The sequence below is a fragment of the Corticium candelabrum genome, chromosome 4 (genome assembly GCF_963422355.1).
Source record: "Corticium candelabrum chromosome 4, ooCorCand1.1, whole genome shotgun sequence".
NCBI lineage: Eukaryota > Metazoa > Porifera > Homoscleromorpha > Homosclerophorida > Plakinidae > Corticium > Corticium candelabrum.
Genome location: NC_085088.1, coordinates 1907164 through 1924136, shown reverse-complemented (window position 1 = coordinate 1924136; position 16973 = coordinate 1907164). Strand labels below are relative to the sequence as shown.

At 40.8% G+C, this 16973-nt stretch overlaps 4 protein-coding genes across 7 annotated transcripts; 1 reads left to right on the top strand and 3 right to left on the bottom strand.

The window, feature by feature from the left end:
- Window positions 1-166: 166 nt before the first annotated feature.
- Window positions 167-5053, bottom strand: LOC134178643 (uncharacterized). The gene is made up of 11 exons (XM_062645531.1): window positions 5028-5053; window positions 4677-4874; window positions 3404-4607; window positions 3048-3235; window positions 2861-2989; window positions 2678-2780; window positions 1755-2098; window positions 1543-1684; window positions 1353-1479; window positions 975-1170; window positions 167-414 (listed from the first exon to the last, which is right to left on the bottom strand). Exons 2-10 carry the CDS (start codon window positions 4746-4748, stop codon window positions 978-980), a joined length of 2502 nt encoding a protein of 833 aa, XP_062501515.1. The 5' UTR covers window positions 4749-4874; window positions 5028-5053; the 3' UTR covers window positions 167-414; window positions 975-977.
- Window positions 5054-5065: 12 nt separating this feature from the next.
- Window positions 5066-5681, bottom strand: LOC134178645 (oligosaccharyltransferase complex subunit OSTC-like). The gene has a single exon (XM_062645532.1). It carries the CDS (start codon window positions 5622-5624, stop codon window positions 5172-5174), a length of 453 nt encoding a protein of 150 aa, XP_062501516.1. The 5' UTR covers window positions 5625-5681; the 3' UTR covers window positions 5066-5171.
- Window positions 5682-5710: 29 nt separating this feature from the next.
- LOC134178426 (NADH dehydrogenase [ubiquinone] iron-sulfur protein 3, mitochondrial-like) lies at window positions 5711-6996 on the top strand. The gene is made up of 5 exons (XM_062645305.1): window positions 5711-5801; window positions 5880-5972; window positions 6036-6298; window positions 6372-6617; window positions 6673-6996. Exons 1-5 carry the CDS (start codon window positions 5726-5728, stop codon window positions 6838-6840), a joined length of 846 nt encoding a protein of 281 aa, XP_062501289.1. The 5' UTR covers window positions 5711-5725; the 3' UTR covers window positions 6841-6996.
- Window positions 6997-7244: 248 nt separating this feature from the next.
- Window positions 7245-16710, bottom strand: LOC134178164 (kinesin-like protein KIF28P). 4 transcript variants are annotated; one of them, XM_062644970.1, is made up of 26 exons: window positions 16527-16710; window positions 15982-16114; window positions 14907-14989; window positions 14804-14839; window positions 13676-13754; window positions 13397-13616; window positions 13203-13327; window positions 13070-13140; window positions 12547-12607; window positions 12242-12429; window positions 11967-12047; window positions 11789-11903; window positions 11660-11723; window positions 11463-11591; window positions 10952-11121; window positions 10802-10887; window positions 9445-9642; window positions 9291-9374; window positions 9173-9235; window positions 8928-9086; window positions 8733-8858; window positions 8348-8530; window positions 8143-8223; window positions 8026-8082; window positions 7721-7781; window positions 7245-7658 (listed from the first exon to the last, which is right to left on the bottom strand). In XM_062644970.1, exons 1-26 carry the CDS (start codon window positions 16677-16679, stop codon window positions 7501-7503), a joined length of 2964 nt encoding a protein of 987 aa, XP_062500954.1. In that variant the 5' UTR covers window positions 16680-16710; the 3' UTR covers window positions 7245-7500. The 4 variants fall into 4 exon arrangements, with proteins under 4 accessions (XP_062500954.1, XP_062500955.1, XP_062500956.1 ...); XM_062644971.1 differs by having other exon boundaries at window positions 7727-7781; XM_062644972.1 differs by having other exon boundaries at window positions 14907-14963; window positions 16527-16607.
- Between the last annotated feature and the right edge of the window lie 263 nt (window positions 16711-16973).

Below are 16973 nucleotides of genomic sequence, written 5' to 3'. Positions count from 1 at the left end.
AGCAGAGCGGCTGCAAGAGTCTTTTCATAGAATTACTACAGATGCACAGTAACCCCAGCGGAGTTAAAAAATAGAAAAAAAACACTTGCAGATGCCTTTCTCCAAAGTCTTTAATTTCATAATTATGGAATACAATATTAGTGAAAATTACTGGAGACAAGTTGAGTTTATTACTACGTTATTTTTTAGGAAGAGAGGATCCTATTTTAGTATATTGTGGTATCTTAATAACTATAGATATTAATTACCGGCAGTTAGCAGTCATTCTAGACAAGAATTAGGGAGTTGTGTTTATTCACTTTGTGTGTCGTCTTCGCATTTATTGGGCAATTGTCTGTGATCTCCTCACTACAAGGAAGGATGCACTTGCAACAAACGTGATATGTGAGTATACAATGTCATGTACAGTAGTACCTGAACATGAAGCAAGAAGAAAATCAAGCTTAGGGAAGTTATATTGCAATATATATTCAATCACACGTTACTTATATACAGTATGTCTCCATAGTATTAGATAACTATGTCCACACAGTCAGTCCTCTATTGTGATTCACGATGGTGGTGTGACTAGAAGTAGAAGTAACTGCAATGCTTGTTTGCAGAGTTGACAGACTGTAAATACGACAAAACTCATGTATACAAACAAGTGTACCACGAGTGTAACAAATCAAAACTACCAATCAACAACAAAAACTAGAACACACACTCTCTCTTTCAGGTCAAAGAAACTTGATATAAATATGAGTTACATTCATTTGTGTAGTCTAACTGACAAAGTTCCATTTCTTAATAACATAACCAGACAGTAACAGGCAACTGGTGTAATCGCTTCGATATATATTCTCAGAATTATTAAATTCTCTGTCATCTCTCCTCACAATAACAAACAGTACAAATGCATACAAGCATACCTTATCAGAAGGTCACTCATACTTCAAAAACAAGAAAACAGAACAATGTCATGTCATTGGTACCCATTAGCCTGATCGCTGATGTTGTTGTATGTCACTAAGCCACCTGGTCATCCAGTATGGTAAGAGCCATGCACCTGGATCGTATTCTATGCTAGATCCGCCATCGTCTAATTGAAATGGATTGGCATTCCAGCGATACTGACAACGCTCATTGGCTGGAAGGATTTTGTCCGACTGTGTGTTGTAATTTCTGTTTCTACAAAAAACAAAATGTAGCAAGCATTGTGTGTGTGTGTGTGTGTGTGTGTGTGTGTGTGTGTGTGTGTGTGTGTGTGTGTGTGTGTGTGTGTGTGTGTGTGTGTGTGTGTGTACATGTACATGTGTGTGTGCATGCATGTGTGTGCTTACACTCACTTTGATTGTACATTACAACCTCACCTGTCTGGTTCACGATTAAACGAGATATCCAATCGATGAGAATTCTCGACTCGCCACTGGATCAGCTCAAGAGGCCAGTCTCTAAGATTCCTAACAATTCGTTCCATACTTTGCCGATCACTCAACCCTAAAACACAACATTTCCAGTCTGTGCATGCACATACACCTGCATGCCTACACATCACCATACCTGTTGAATACAAGTATATGGCTGTCCACAGACTACTGCCTTCATTGACCACCACCTTCCATGCTCTCTCCAAGCTAATTTTTGCATCCCGAGAAATTTCCAATACACGCCAGTTAGACAAAATGTCTTCCATTTCTAGATGCTATACACCACAAACGCGACAAAAAATCAGTACTTCGGAAACAAAAATTCAGTAAAAATTCAGCGGTAACCTTCAGACTGTAAAAATATGTAAAATACGGCAGGAATGCAAGCTCGTCATCGCTGTAGTTGTCATCAAGAGGAAATGTTACTTTCTGATTTATCATATTTCGACCGTATTCTGTCGGTACTCCACGATACATTCCGTTATACAACATTTGCCACGCATTCACAAAAGTCACATTGCCGGTCATTCGGTATGCCGACAGAAGATACGACAATATCTGTAGCGAATTGAGACCACGTTCGTCAGCCCAATGAGACTCGGTATTCAGCTCAATGGGCGACCAGACACCCCAGTGTGTGTGCTTCCCGGACTTGTCGATCAATTGAAATCCATTCGTTACAATGTAGCCTGCACAAAGGTACAAAATGGAATCAACATATGACAGACGTAGTAAATTTCTCCAACACGAGGAAGCTACGTTCGACAACGGTTTCAGATATCTGTTGTGTGTTATCAGTGTGGCTATAGCCGGGTGGCAATGTTAACTCAATCTTGACCTTAAGTGTTATACCACTGAAGTACAACACTGTTCACTTATGACAGTCACTATAGGGATACCACAACTCACGTATCCATGAGACCACCGGGTCTGACTGAGCACTGAGTGATGCTGTTGGTTTCCGTAATCTCGCAGTCTTCACTCCTTCAGACTGCGACGAGACTCATCAGAAACCGAGGACAAGATATAGTAAACACTACCACAGATCCCGGCACCAAGCACACTCAGACCTTTTACTTCCACATCATCAACCAGAACTATACGACAAACAGACAGAAAAACACGGAGACAAACAAGCAAGCAAACAAACAGAGACAGACAGACAAAGATACACAGACAGACAGACAAACAAACTGACAAAGTGAATTACACAAAAACAGAAAAAAGATACATTATAGTGCAGTGATCCTTGAATTAATACAACTTACCGACAATTGCATTGACGAGAGACTGAGCATCACGACTTTCAGTGTTAGAATCGTTTTGAAGAAGATCGTAAACGAGTGGTAAGACAAACATGTGACCGACAACCTGCAGACCACATTACTACCAATGTACTATACCTACATACCAATATAACACAACCAAGTGGCATTACTGTAGTCACTCACCTCATCGGAGCTCGTGTCTGCTTTCCATTTCCATCCACGTTTGGTCGTCGAGTTGTACCAAATGCCACCCGATACCACAACATTGTCTCTCACTACCGACCGTGCCATCAGTCCACAAATGCCCGTCACCTGCCACAAACGACCAAAGTAACAAAGTCTGGAAATTCAGAAACAAAACACGACCGACTTCATTAAGAAACCGCATGCCAGCAAATTGTCTGATAATCTTTTTGTGAGCATCTAGAGAACGAGTTATGTGATATCGGAACAGCTCAGATGCAAGCACTATGGATGTCCACAGGCCATCATTGTCAGTCGTGTGAGGAACGCATGAATTAGACACGAAATTCGTCACACTGCAGTCAGCCACCAATCCTAATATAATGCAGACACAATCAACAACTAAACACGGTAGGTAATACACGTTTGTAGCACATGATTTAGACTGACAAGCTAGAGTCAGGAAATTGAAATAAACGACATGTTGAAAAGTAACCCGACATGCCCGGTAAACACAGCAATCTGTCTCTCACATACACTCACCAGGCTCACGAGTGTGTCTGTCAATCATTGCCTCGTAGTGCTCTGCCTTTTCACTCAAAGTCCAGACCTCGGGCCTGAATGCTGTCAGCCCCCCACTCACTGCCATAACAGTAACATTCTCTCCCAACCAGCCCATAGCAGTTACAGAATCTCCTGAATGCCAACGAGGCCCATAATAGTAAGAAAATGTCCATGAAACGATGTCCATCACTGCTGCCCCCTTCGTCGTACCTAACCATAAACGATCAGTAAGAATCCCACCATCAGTTTCATCACCAGGAACAAACAGGATGGATGTAATGTTTCCATATGGGAGTCCCTGGCGAGGGCCAATACGATCAAACGTGTAGTCAAGATTCAAAAGACTTAATGAGATATTGTTGCCTATCCAGAGTCGTCCGTATAGATCGAATGTCATTGCTGAGACGGGACCATCAACTACACCTCCAACGCCTGCTCCCCATCTTGATACCCACTCTTGCCACCACTTGTGGCCATCGTAGAAAGCTAGATGGTCACCACCTCCAACAGCAAGTACTCCAAATTCCATCTCATTTCTACCGTTTCCGTCTTGTCCTACAGGTACCAGCGGCGCCCCATTATTACAACTAAAAAATTGCTCATGTTGTAATGAGGCCGACCTCCAAGTTAGTGAAGTGACAAGTTGTGATCTGACATATTCAACTGACTCTAGCATCACATTAATCGTCCACAATCCATGTGACGACCCCACCCATAAACGTTTATCAGAATAAGAAATAACAACTGCCTTTATGTTTCCAAACGTCTCCGACGGTGGCTCAAACGCATTCTTGACACGACAAGATGCTGCATCTCGACAATCGATGACGTACACGTGACCAGGAGTTGCCACACAAGCAAGAGAGCCATCCGTATCAGAGACTATTCGAGTTCCTTCAACGGTCAAAGAGTTGACCACATCAAATGGCAGTATCTCATTTAAGTCGAGAAACTGCAAGAGATTCTGACCAAATGATGAACTTCCAGTAGGCAATTTCTGCCATACAAAATAGATGTGACGATTGCAATACAGCCACACACCAGACACACTATTGAAATAGCCTCGAATCACTTGAGTGATATTTTGCTGAACTGCTTCTGGAAGTGGCGGCCACCCGCCGAAGGAAATGCCGGCGAAATTCCAACGTTCTGGAACGACCTCCACATACGGGTCTTCAAAATTCTATTAAAGAAATCCTAGAGGTTACCTAATTAAAAACGTGATGGTCACTTAGAAAGAAAGAGTATCTACCAAAGAATCAGTTGCAAGTAAAGTGAAGGAAAACAGCAGTGTGACTGCACCGAATCCAGGAAAGAGACGCATTTCGCATCACGTGATACCAAAATTGTCCCGTATTAAAAACACATTATTTAATTTTAATTAATTAAAGGCAAAGCATTGTACCGTGACAAGGGACTGCAGTCCAGCATATCACAATCCTCTTCCTGCCTTCATATAACCAAACAATATTAACACTGTGTCTAGTACTTACCACCAGCATGAACCTAATGGCTCTGTAATAGCTGCATAGTATTAGCCAGCCAAATACAGTATGATCAATCCACATGCCGATGGAACAACAAAGAGAAGCTCACAACATACCCAAATCATATACTTTAGGGAGTCCCACACAGCAACAATTAAAATTAATCATCTCATTTGACTGACGCGCCTACATTGTACACATTTGCAGTTCAGAAGCCAGTCCTCACATCTGCAGTATACTACAATTCTCTCAAACACACTTCAGTAACCCTGCAAGTATCCGGGTATTTTCATAGTCATAAACACGCGACACATGAAGAACGAGATGACTATGGTAGAGAACGCAAAGCAAAACTGAAGAATACGATTGAGCCTCGGGATATTTGGCATGTTAGATCGCTCCAGTACGACAAATCCAAATCCTCCCAAACAGAACAAAAAGCTTGAAGCCAAGCCCTCCATAATGTATTGACCGTTGATACGATAGGGCATGAACGCTTGAGGTTTCTGGTGTCCTTGATCGTCTGTCACAGAGCCCACGCTCGGAGGCTCGACAATCACGTCGTAGATGATGCCACCGGTGACGAGAAAGTACGACAGCATGACGAATCCGAACACGACCATAGCTGGAGGTTGTTTAAACCAGCCTGGGCGTCGAAGCTTGAGATTGGGTACCTCGAGTATGGAGTACGGAACCGAGTACAAAGCCTGCATCTTCAAGGTCTGATGGTTTAGATCCACACTCCCGTACTGTTACAGACACAAGGCCTAGCGTGCGCTAATCAAAGTAATTGGTTGAAATCAATTAACACAATATGGCGGCTTTACGCTTCGTGTTTACAAAGTCGTTGATGAGAGTAGGATGGCTGGCTACATCGAGAGTGATGCCAGGTATTGTACCTAAGTTATTTATAACTTAGCATTACATGTTGTAAAACGGGCTCCTCATGGGGATACTGATCTCTGTAGTACTTGGTGGTGTCGCCGACGTTAATTCGAGAAGGTTTGTGCCCTCGTCAGTATCTCAGGTGAAATTTACGTCTACCACTTCTGCAACTGAGGGTATTCGAGCTACTTAGTAAGTCACTAAGAATGGTGATGTCTCACATTCTGCGAATGCAACAGGCCGAGACACAGGAGAGACACCGACGGACGAGAGAGCGAAAGTGAGAGACGACTTGGCTGCCCACGGAAGCTACGTAAGCGAGTTGATGCCGAAATACGTCGAGCACGTTCGTCTGACGCATCAGAATGAACTAGAGCTTCTCATCCATCCGGACGGTGTCATTCCTGTGCTCACGTTCCTCAGAGACCACACCAACGCCATGTTTCAGTCAGTCATGGATATAACCGCCGTCGATGTGCCAAAAAAGCCATACAGATTTGAAGTAAATTATTGACTCTGTTAACAGATTTTTTCTTGTTTAATTAAACACACCTGTGGTGGGTCTTGCATTGCAGATTGTATACAACCTGTTGTCTGTTCAATACAATGCCCGGATTAGGGTCAAGACGTACACAGATGAGTTGACCCCTGTTGAATCCGCGACATCTGTTTTTCGGGCTGCTGACTGGCTCGAGCGTGAGATATGGGATATGTACGGAATATTCTTTTCCAATCATCCCGATCTCAGACGGATTCTAACTGACTATGGCTTCGAAGGTCATCCTTTGCGGAAGGACTTTCCACTAAGTGGCTATACAGAGGTCATATTGCAGTGTTAATATTATTTGTTGTAGCCTGATCGAGTCGATGTTATAGGTCCGATATGATGATGAGTTGAAGCGTGTCGTCTCTGAACCAATCGAGTTGACACAAGAGTTTCGTAAATTTGAATTGAAAAGTCCATGGGAACAGTTTCCTGCCCATAGACGGTCTACTGACCCAGAACAAGATACGGCTACAGACACAGACAAACCGTCTAGTTAATTCAACTACTGTAGTAGTCAAATATTAATATATGGGTAGTGGATAGTCTCTTTGCTGTACAGTACAGGAACATTGGATGTGATTGCAAACAGCCTTGTCATATTATGTACCAGGAAATGTTTGTTGTCAGTTGGTTTGGTCACACACAGACTGGAACTTAGCACATGCAGAGCACCTGAGACTACATGTTACCTCATCCCCAGACTCTCTCACGCTAGTCTTTGTCCGGTGCCCATATGATAATTCCAAGCGCCCAACAAGACTAGCACGAGAGTCTGGGGATGAGGCATACTGTACCTGAGACAATGATGTTTGATGTGGAGCTCCAAGACAAATACATATAAATAATTGATTTAAAGGCACTGCATGCACTACATAACTGTAGAAGGCACGGTTACCTCAAATATCAACTCTTAGTATTATACCTTGAAGTGACAACAGTTCTCAGAAATCTTGGTCTATTATGCCTGCATTACATATTGATAAATTTAGACACATTTGACAACCACTAAATCAATTTTTGTGCTCAACTTCATAATTGACCACATCAGTTACATGTGGAGTGCATAGTTTGATATGTGCATCGATGTCTATTAAAATAAATCTCACATAAATATTTCTCTAACATTTCCTGCCGATTTTCTCTTGTTAATTGAATCATTACACCAAGCTGCACGTACGACTTTTATCATCAGATGATTTGCTGTTGTTCGAGTCTGAAGATGAGACTCGTGAGCGTGGCCCTTTGGTGGCATTTGATTTGGATGTTTGTGTTGAAACATGCACGGCTTTCACAGATACAGTTGACGGCGAAACGACTGAAATGAGATGCATTTACAGTCTGCAAATGCTACTGACTACACATACTTCTACAGCCTACCTGTACCTGAAGATCGTCCTGATGGACAAGAACCACTCAAAATCTGACGAATGTCAGCAATCTATAAGAAAGCTCACACCATTGGGTTTACAATTATAACTACATACATCATCCATATTTAGGCCAACATTTCACTACAAATTAATACAATTAAATTGCTGTCCTAAATGAACTGACTAAATGACGGTGATAATATAACTGTTGTGTATTTGCTTTGCTCATTTTCTGCTATAAGAACCTTTTTACATTTCATGCAAATGCATCATAAATCATCAGTCAATTGTACTAGACACACATCCCCATACCTTCACAGTCTTCTTGTTCTGCTGCTCAGCTTTATCAAGCAGCTGGACTATCAGAGCCTGATAATCAAACTATATGCAGCAGATTGTGTAAACTCTTAATTCAACCACATAGCTCACCATCTTTTTCTCTAGGCAGTCAGTTTTGCGTCGAATAGTTCGTTGCTGAAGATCCTTTCTGTTTCCTTCCTGTTCTCCTCTCTATTCAGTATATAAGTATACATATTCAACTTAAGTCACAATGACAAACCGAGCGCACACCACAACATGTAGACAAATAGCTATGTGGCATAGTATGCCTCATGTCAGCAACAATAATTCTTACCTTTCTCCACATATCAAGAGCAACTTTTGGTAAATTTTTGCCAGCAGGTACACCCGATTGCTGCTTCTTAGACTTTATAAGTTCACGGGTTGTGCCATTGTGAGTAGCCTTGCTAACGTTTGCCTCGTCATACTTACCCCACACTTCAAAACGAACGTACTGATTTGTCACATAGTTCACAAACTACACAAACAACAATCATCATTACTTGAATGCAATACTACATAATAGTCGTTATATCATATTTAGGGGTGTGTGATGTAAACATGCCATAGCAGCCACCCACCCACACACACACACACACACACACACACACACACACACACACACACACACAACATTAATACAAATTATTGTTGTTACTATTACGATATTAACAATTTACTTGTTTGGTTGCAGCAGGCACAACAATAAGTCTTGCATGATTAAAATCCGGATTAGAGGTACCCTCAATGTGGTTCGTTTCAGTGGGATCGTTGTCAACGTAAAATATATAACGACACCACACTTCCTGTCATACAATGCCACAAATCAATTTGTACCATTCAGCACATCTTGACATAATACTCTATAGTCTCACTTTGTATATGCTACGAGGCAGGCCTCGGCAGTTGGGGATTTTGACATAGAAACTCACAGACCGACCAATGAGTTCACTAGGGTTGTCCACAAACAGATCATCATCATTATCTTCATCAGATATTTCAGTACCATCAGCTCGACAAGGGACTAAGTCAACCTAACATTAAAAAATAATAAATAATTAAATAATTAAATAAGTAAATAAATAAATAAATAAATAAATAAATAAATCACAGTAATAACATTTATAACTCCCGTCTTGTTGCCACAGTAGTCCAGCAGCTCATATTGATTTCGCAAATCAACCTGTCAATGAAGACAAAATTGAACAAAAATCCAACTACATTGACTCGTTTTTTACCAAATACGCAAGATTCTGCAAATAGACAGTAGTACTACCAATTAAGATTTCTGTATCTGGATTTTCAGTAAATGGGTCTCGTTCCTATGACAACATTCGTATATCTCAAATAGCAACAGGCAAGCTTGTTACTGAGAATTCAAGAAACACTAACATCTGGAAGCTTCCAGTTTTCTCCATCCACGTAGTTTTCATACATTTCTGACATGAGGTATTTGCGATTGATAAACTTGTTACGAGGCCACAGCCAAGATTGATCGTTGACCAAACTGTTCATCCGCACCCATACTTCTGAGTGGTCAGAATCACGTCCAAGGGCAATAGCAGGCAAAATAGCAATTTCAAACTGAACCTGTCCAAAACAAAATGCTTCAAATTACAAATGCTGTATGTAAACAGAACAAGTTGAAACAATGCACTGCCACGTGTCTTCCTGTCTGTCTGTCTGTCTGTCACATATATTTGAACTTTTATCTATGATACATTTTGCAATGCAGGGTACTATATACTGTCCAACTACTAGTAGTGTTCATCAACTAAACTAAGCTAAAATTGAAACTCGTGTAAAGCAAAATAAGGACTACACTTAAAAACTACAGTGTACAAGCAAAGCCTCCAGTTAGTGGCTGAAGAACTGGGTGGCAAAGAGGTCACATCTGTTGCCTTCAGACAGCGAAGATAGCCTTTTAGAGATGACTCTAGCATTACACTTCTGGAGCTGAACAGGAAAGTGTTTGGACCAGAAGTCGATAAAAAACTCCGCAGCATTCAGTCGTCCCACTTTCTGTCTGTCTGTCTGTCTGTCTGTCTGTCTGTCAAGGAAAATATATTTGAAACATCAAAGCTATTACAATCTAAATATAGTTAAAATTACTGTCTCTTCGGATCAAATTATACAATCACTAGGGCCGTTTTTACAGTACTAACTTAGCTAGTGTGCAATTGACTTCTGTAAAATCGCCTAATGAGTCTCTCGAGCATGTTATCCTGTCTATCTTCCTTTTGATAACACTGGCATTGCATCTCTGCAATGTCACTGCCAGTTGTTGTCGCCAGTAAATTTTGAAATCTATGCTGTTGATTTTCTGTTGTCATCTCTTGATCTTTGAGATATCTGATACAGAAACTGTTGTCCTTTGCCCAATGTCCAAAGTCTGTCTGTCTGTCTGTCCGTCCGTCTATCTGTCTGTCTGTCTGTCAATACATATATTTTCCATTTAAATCAAACATTTACTTCATGAGCAACCTAACACAAACACAACAAGACCATTACGGTCTGTCTGTCTGTCTGTCTGTCTTCGATTTGTCGATCTGTCTGTCAAATACATAAATTTTCATATATCATCACTGTTCCAGGGCTAGTCTGTCTGTCTGTCGGCCATATAATACATGAATATGTCCCTCAGTAAGTCAATTCTGTTTATGCTTATTACATTGTCTATCTTTCTAGGTTTCTGCAAAGCTAATCATGTCACTTGTCAATGTGTTAAACAAATTTGAAAATTACATACTCTACGATCCAGCTCTTCACTGATTGCATTGGCTTCATTAACCATTGGTATCATCTCCGTCAATTCTTCCTTCAACAACTGGTCAGCTACACACATCAACTTGAGTTACCCACCAATAACATTCTGACTAACAATCACACTTTGACAAACCTTTCTGGTCACCCGAATTTCCACTATTGACATCAATGCCAGAGCACCGAGCAATTTCCTCTTGAGCTTCATCATAAGATACTTCTTGTATAGGAATACCGTTTTGTTTTGCTGATTGATGTTCAGCAGGGTGTTGGAATACATATAAGTGATTTGATCCAAAGAGTATCCTAAAATTGCATATAAGACTGTAGCCTGTTGTAATTTGTCGAAATAAGACACAGTCAGTCAAACCATCACACACATGCGTGCACACACATGTACACACACAAACAAACAAACAAACAAACAAACAAGCAAACAAACAATTAAACAAAAACTACACAAACAGACAGATAAACAAAAGATAATATTAGTGCAACGCAACACACATTCCAAGAAAGCTACGTATGTCAACAACGAGACAACCAAATAACAAGGAATCACACATGTGCATGACAGGTAGATACTAACATCTGCACACCAACAAGTCAACATCTACCAATTCCCCAAACAAGCATGTATCACAAACCTGTCATTATGATGGATAGAAATTTTACTTGTCACCAGTTCACCGTTGATCCTAACAGCTGCTCCATCATTTGGTGTAAGACTGACAGACCCATCTATGTTAACAATCTCAGCATGCTGCTGGAGTATGCTGTAAGACAGTAGATATACATAAATCATACTTCAGCAAAAAAACACACACACAAAGCTCATGCATACTTCAAGCCAATCAGCAGAATGTCAGGCTTAGAATCTTTCCCCTTGCTACCAACAGTAGAGTGACCTGTCAGAACACGAGTTGAGTAACAATATTTACCAGGTATATAGTAACAGTGCCAAATTGCTGACCTTGTTTTAGAGTGTGTACTATCATTCTTGTCAGTTGAGGGTCAACGTTAAGATTGTAAAAATGTGGAACTGTTGCAAGTTCTTGCTTTTTCCGCTCTTCCTCATTGTCACGTTCCTGTGTAAATGCATTACATTACACACACATGACTCAAGGTTTTCAGTAGAATTTAAAAGAAACCTGGAGAGCATCGTGTGCGTCCTTAAGCTTCTGTTCCCAGTTCTGCTTCATTTCATTCATTTGTTTTTCATTCTCTTCAAGCTGTAGACACAGAAAACAACTTACTACATTGCTACGAGGCACGCGCGTGCGCGCACACACACACACACAGTAGTTATACGTATCATACACATAGACAATCTACAAAACCTGTAGGCAACAAGCGTAGGTGCAAACACACAAACAGATAGAAACAGACCAACACAAAGAAAATTGACTAAGCAAAAAGCAAACACCTGAGCTCTTAGTTCTTCAGCGTCACCATCATCTTCAGTGCCAGTAGCAGTCAATTCTGTAAGTGTACTTCCTCCTTGTTTTAGTAATAACAAAAGCTTATCATTTTCTTCACGTAGTTCTCGAATTAGTTTCTCAGTAGGAGATTCGTTTACTACTGCTTTGGTTTTGATTTGCTTTGCTCTGTCAGCTGTGAATGAAATTGATCATGAGTGACTGTGTGTGTGTGTGTGTGTGTGTGTGTGTGTGTGTGTGTGTGTGCGCGTGTGTGTGGTTGGCTGTTTGCATAATAATAACTGAGACAAACCATAGCGTAGAGTGGATAACGTCTCCTCGTAATTTATGTCAGCAGGACTGAGAGCAGCAACCTTTAAAATCACATAATCTGAATCAGTTGTTATACTGCACTCTTGTTGTCACTGAGTTGTTGTTGTTGTTGTTGCTGTTGTTGTTGTTGTTGTTATTGGTACTGCATGTGTATGCACATCCAGGTGCATGCAAGTGTCTGTTCATGTGCCTGCTTGTCCAAAATTGCAAACCATATCCCTCCTTACTAGCTAATTGTCAGCAACATCATGCAGCACAATTAATACACACCAACACTATATACTAACCACACACTACCACACTCCACATGCATCACAAACATGAGAATCATGAATGCTACAATTATCCAAGTCACCAACAGAAACCATGCATGGCATGCAGAGACAAATTGTAATCATAATTCTGAAGCCTGATACTCTTGATTAATACTTCTGTTTGTCCATCTTCCATCTGCCTGTCTGTCTGCTTGCACATATACAAAAGCAAAGTGTCTAAGTGTATACCATTATTGTTTTGCTGTTTCCACCCAGAGCATTCTTCAGCAGTTTGGTAAGAACAGAGTCTCTGTACGGAACTACAGTAATCAACACAACAATAAGACCGCAACACACGTCTCGACACTCAACACATCGATACCAATAGTTCCACTCTTGTTATCCGCCAAAGCAGCAATTACGTTACCCAGCGCTGAGAGTGACTGATTGATTGCGGCTCCTTCTTTTAATCTCTCACCAGTCGCTCCCGTGCTGTCTGCTCTCTCACTGTAAATCATACATCAAACAACTCTAGAGCATATCATATGTCTACAACATGAAATGCAGTCAGTAAACCTTCCAGCAAGATCAACAAGGTTGACATTCGACGTCTTCGTTGTGTTGGCACCACTAGCACTCTTGCCCTTCTGAGTAAACTTCAGTGTCACAACAGTGTGCGCTCGACTGCTCGTCTTGTTCATGTTTGTCGATGCAACAGTCCTGTTCTGTGTCCCTTCATTCATACGATTAGATATGTCCTTAAAACTGTCAACGGGAACAATCAATAGCTCAGGAACTGAAGAAACATCCGAGTTGATATAAATCTTAGTTACAAAGATATCGAATGATTCTAACTGTAAAAGCCAGTTTTAGGATGTTGCCGCACTTTGAGACCGCTGCTCTTGCTTCCTTTTGGGTTGAGCAAGTCTCGCACCTATGTTTTACAAATTAAGTTTCCTATTAATGTTGTGTACACTGCATGCATGTCAACAAACTTTACAAACCAATTTATAAATACAGGGCCGACAGAGCACTCCAGATGTTGGGTGCATGGGCCAGGTCTTGCATGGCCAAGCCCCACATACAGTAAACGTAAAAATAGCTAATTTATTTAATCACTTAAACCAATGTCTCCGGAAGTTCTTGCCAAAAGCCTGTTGGTGAAAAGTTTCGTTTTTAAAAGTTGGGTAGGCCATGGCTCACCTGGCCCACCCTGCTTTGTCGGCCCTGAAATACATGTAACATTTCATATTAAACAATTTCTAAATACATGCATTACTTTATTGCTATTTTGTAAATAATTAAATAAATTAAAATGGCAATATAATCTAGGTATAAACCCCATAACACCTCAACGCCTCACTACAATATCTCTCTTGCATATAAAATAAAATTCTATGACAAAGCACGACTCTAATACCCCGTTTACACGAGCACGCATAGCGAGCCAAGCTGAGCCGAGCCAAGCCGTGCCAGCCCATGCCAGCCCAGTATTCCAGTCCGCATTTACACAACACACTCGGTAGAAGAAAGTCAATGCGTGTCATTACGTGCGTTAGTTACTTGAGATTGACATAGCTCGTGTTAGCTCACGTTTGCAATGGACACAAGTCAAGCTGGTCGCATTTTTTCTCTATGGCTTTGCAACAGTCATATCAAAAAATGCGTAGGACATATACAAGACGTCGTACTATTTATACGAGACGTAGGTCTATCGACAGCTGTACCAAATGAGCATGCATGGCTCGTTTTCCAGCACGTATGCGTTTACATGATGTACTTGACCCGAGCTAGGCCGTGCTGGCCCGGCTAGAAATACTGAGTCGAGCTCACACGGATCAGCAAGGCTCAGCCCGCTTACAAGTGCTCGTGTAAACGGGTATAAGACGTCACTGGTTAAGCCAACATAAACAACTATAGCCACGTTTGTCAAGACATTTTGAAAAATCTATCGTATTTCAGTCAATAATATCTACCTTATACCTTTTCATTGTATATTTCCAGCATACTGAAGGACACCTGCAAAGAAATCATTAAATCGCTTTCATGAAACGTTAAAGATTAACAGATAACTGTTTGTTGTCACCTGGTATTCTGTTTCTTGTGCATTTAAGCTCACTTTCTGGTTGATTTCATCAAAGAGCTGCTCACAAAACATGGGAACTATTCCTACATAGATAAGAGTAAAGGCGACTGCAATGGCATGATATCTGTTTGCTTGTATTTACACTGTGTGTTAATTAAGTCACCATTAATGCCATCTAGCATTTCGTAAACAGTCGCTAAAATTTGTTTGCAGTATCAATCCATTTGCTTATCAGTAATGAATAATTTGTAGTTGACTCCCAACTGTAAATCAATAAATATGACTGTCCAGTGTAGTACAGTAGGACATAGGACAATGTCCCACCAAATGTGTTGTTTGTCTGACCAAATACTGCACCAGTGTACGGACATGTTTTGGACAAAACGTCCACCTGTATGCATATATGATAGTGTAAACCTTGTCTCTTAGTACGTGATGGCCTTTCAATGGTGTAACTGTTAATTTCATGAACTTAGGTGCCTCCTAGCACGCTTTATCCAGAGAAAACCTCAGCTGCCTTTAACATGATTTCTCACTTGGAAGTTGGTTGTAAAAATTACATGCAAAATGAATGCAGTAGGGAAGGCACTTAATTAGACACATAACACTATACACGAATGTCCTACCAAGGCTCAGTTTATCCGAGCCAAAATAATTCCCTAATTTCCACACTGCTGTCTGTGTCTGTCCACTGTCGTGCAATTTGTCTGTTTGCTTGTTTGTACATCTGCATTTTATGATTAGCGTGCTATATGGCTTTTGCCAGTGTGAGGGGCAGGGTTATCACCCGAGGTGAAGTCGAGAGCTAACAACCCCTCTCCGAGTGCCGTTAACAGCCATATTAAATTATTTATATCATGGTCACATGACGTGCGTAAGTATAAGTGAGAGTACTGTACAATAATAACCAGAAGTAACTTATTGCACACTTGCCTTGCAATACCATAACCACCTCAATATGCGTTCACGTGACTGGTCGCATGTCACGTGACTATGGTTATATTATTATTCTATTTCAAGTTCTATTGCTATATATTTATGGTGTAGTCCCCACTAATGTTAATCAATTCCTAACCTTTATTTGGACCATAACCAACCACTGAGTACGATTTCCCACTTCCTGTTTGGCCATATGCAAAGAGTGAACAGTTATAGCCGAGCCATGCGTTGGTCAGTACACTCCTGCCCAAATCATCAAACACCTTTTTCTACAAAAATAAACAAAACTAAAAATTAACTAAATCATTTCTTACCTCAGACCATTTCAGGTTCTGAGTTAATCGACAAATTTCTAACAACCACAGATAAATTGGCTGTCCATAATATTTCTGTTAATTAAACAGTTTCTGCAATTTACAAGCCTGCCGTGGTAACCATTGAGATGAACTACGCGACGTAAGAAAAGTTTTCTCAGATGCCTCGCGTGTCCTTATAACCTCCTCACACATGTCTCTATGTACACGCCAAGCACGTGCATGTTTACCCTATGTCACGTGAGTACGCAATTGACGGAAGTGTACAACAGGCCACGCCCTTACTAATTATATGACGATGACAATAATAATGCAATAAAAATTTAATTAATGTACTATATTTACTATATTTAGAATAACACTGTACCTGATCTGCATATTGTGGACTGGTGGGTTCCAGATATCCATTCTCCAGTTCGCGGTATCCATCAAATGACCAGTAGCTGTGATCAAACGTGAACGACTTCGGCTCGTCTTGGAGATTATCGGGATCTTGTATCCACGTGCGGGCACCTTCCATCTTGATAATTAGCTTAGCTTGTCGTGTCAACTCGCGCTTGTTGTACAGAGAGTTAAGGACTCGATCATCGCCACGACAACCACAGACGCCTTTATAGGAAGCAAAAACAACAAACACAAACAAACGACAGAAAACGCCAAAAAAAGTACAAGTAAACTAGCAAAACTTATACTGCGAATCTAGGATATCGCGACTGCATGCAGCGCCATTGAAATAATTATTTCAATTTTGATTCAGAATCTGCAAACTAAAGTTTTTAGTCGCAGTCTTTAAGGTGTACAGATAGATAGATGA

Excerpts from the sequence above, each read along its gene's own strand:
- LOC134178164 (XM_062644970.1), bottom strand. The coding sequence starts at position 16,679 with ATGGAAGGTGCCCGCACGTGGATACAAGATCCCGATAATCTCCAAGAC. Across the intron at positions 13,617-13,675 it reads TCCTAAAACTGGCTTTTACA|TTCCTGAGCTATTGATTGTT; the intron begins GTTAGAATCATT and ends ATGTTTCTTCAG. Across the intron at positions 11,592-11,659 it reads ATTCTGCTGATTGGCTTGAA|CATACTCCAGCAGCATGCTG; the intron begins GTATGCATGAGC and ends ACTGTCTTACAG.
- LOC134178426 (XM_062645305.1), top strand. The coding sequence starts at position 5,726 with ATGGCGGCTTTACGCTTCGTGTTTACAAAGTCGTTGATGAGAGTAGGA. Across the intron at positions 6,299-6,371 it reads AAAAGCCATACAGATTTGAA|ATTGTATACAACCTGTTGTC; the intron begins GTAAATTATTGA and ends CTTGCATTGCAG. Across the intron at positions 6,618-6,672 it reads CACTAAGTGGCTATACAGAG|GTCCGATATGATGATGAGTT; the intron begins GTCATATTGCAG and ends TCGATGTTATAG.
- LOC134178643 (XM_062645531.1), bottom strand. The coding sequence starts at position 4,748 with ATGCGTCTCTTTCCTGGATTCGGTGCAGTCACACTGCTGTTTTCCTTC. Across the intron at positions 2,781-2,860 it reads CAGACACGAGCTCCGATGAG|GTTGTCGGTCACATGTTTGT; the intron begins GTGAGTGACTAC and ends TGTGGTCTGCAG. Across the intron at positions 1,171-1,352 it reads TTTAATCGTGAACCAGACAG|AAACAGAAATTACAACACAC; the intron begins GTGAGGTTGTAA and ends TGTTTTTTGTAG.
- LOC134178645 (XM_062645532.1), bottom strand. The coding sequence starts at position 5,624 with ATGCAGGCTTTGTACTCGGTTCCGTACTCCATACTCGAGGTACCCAAT.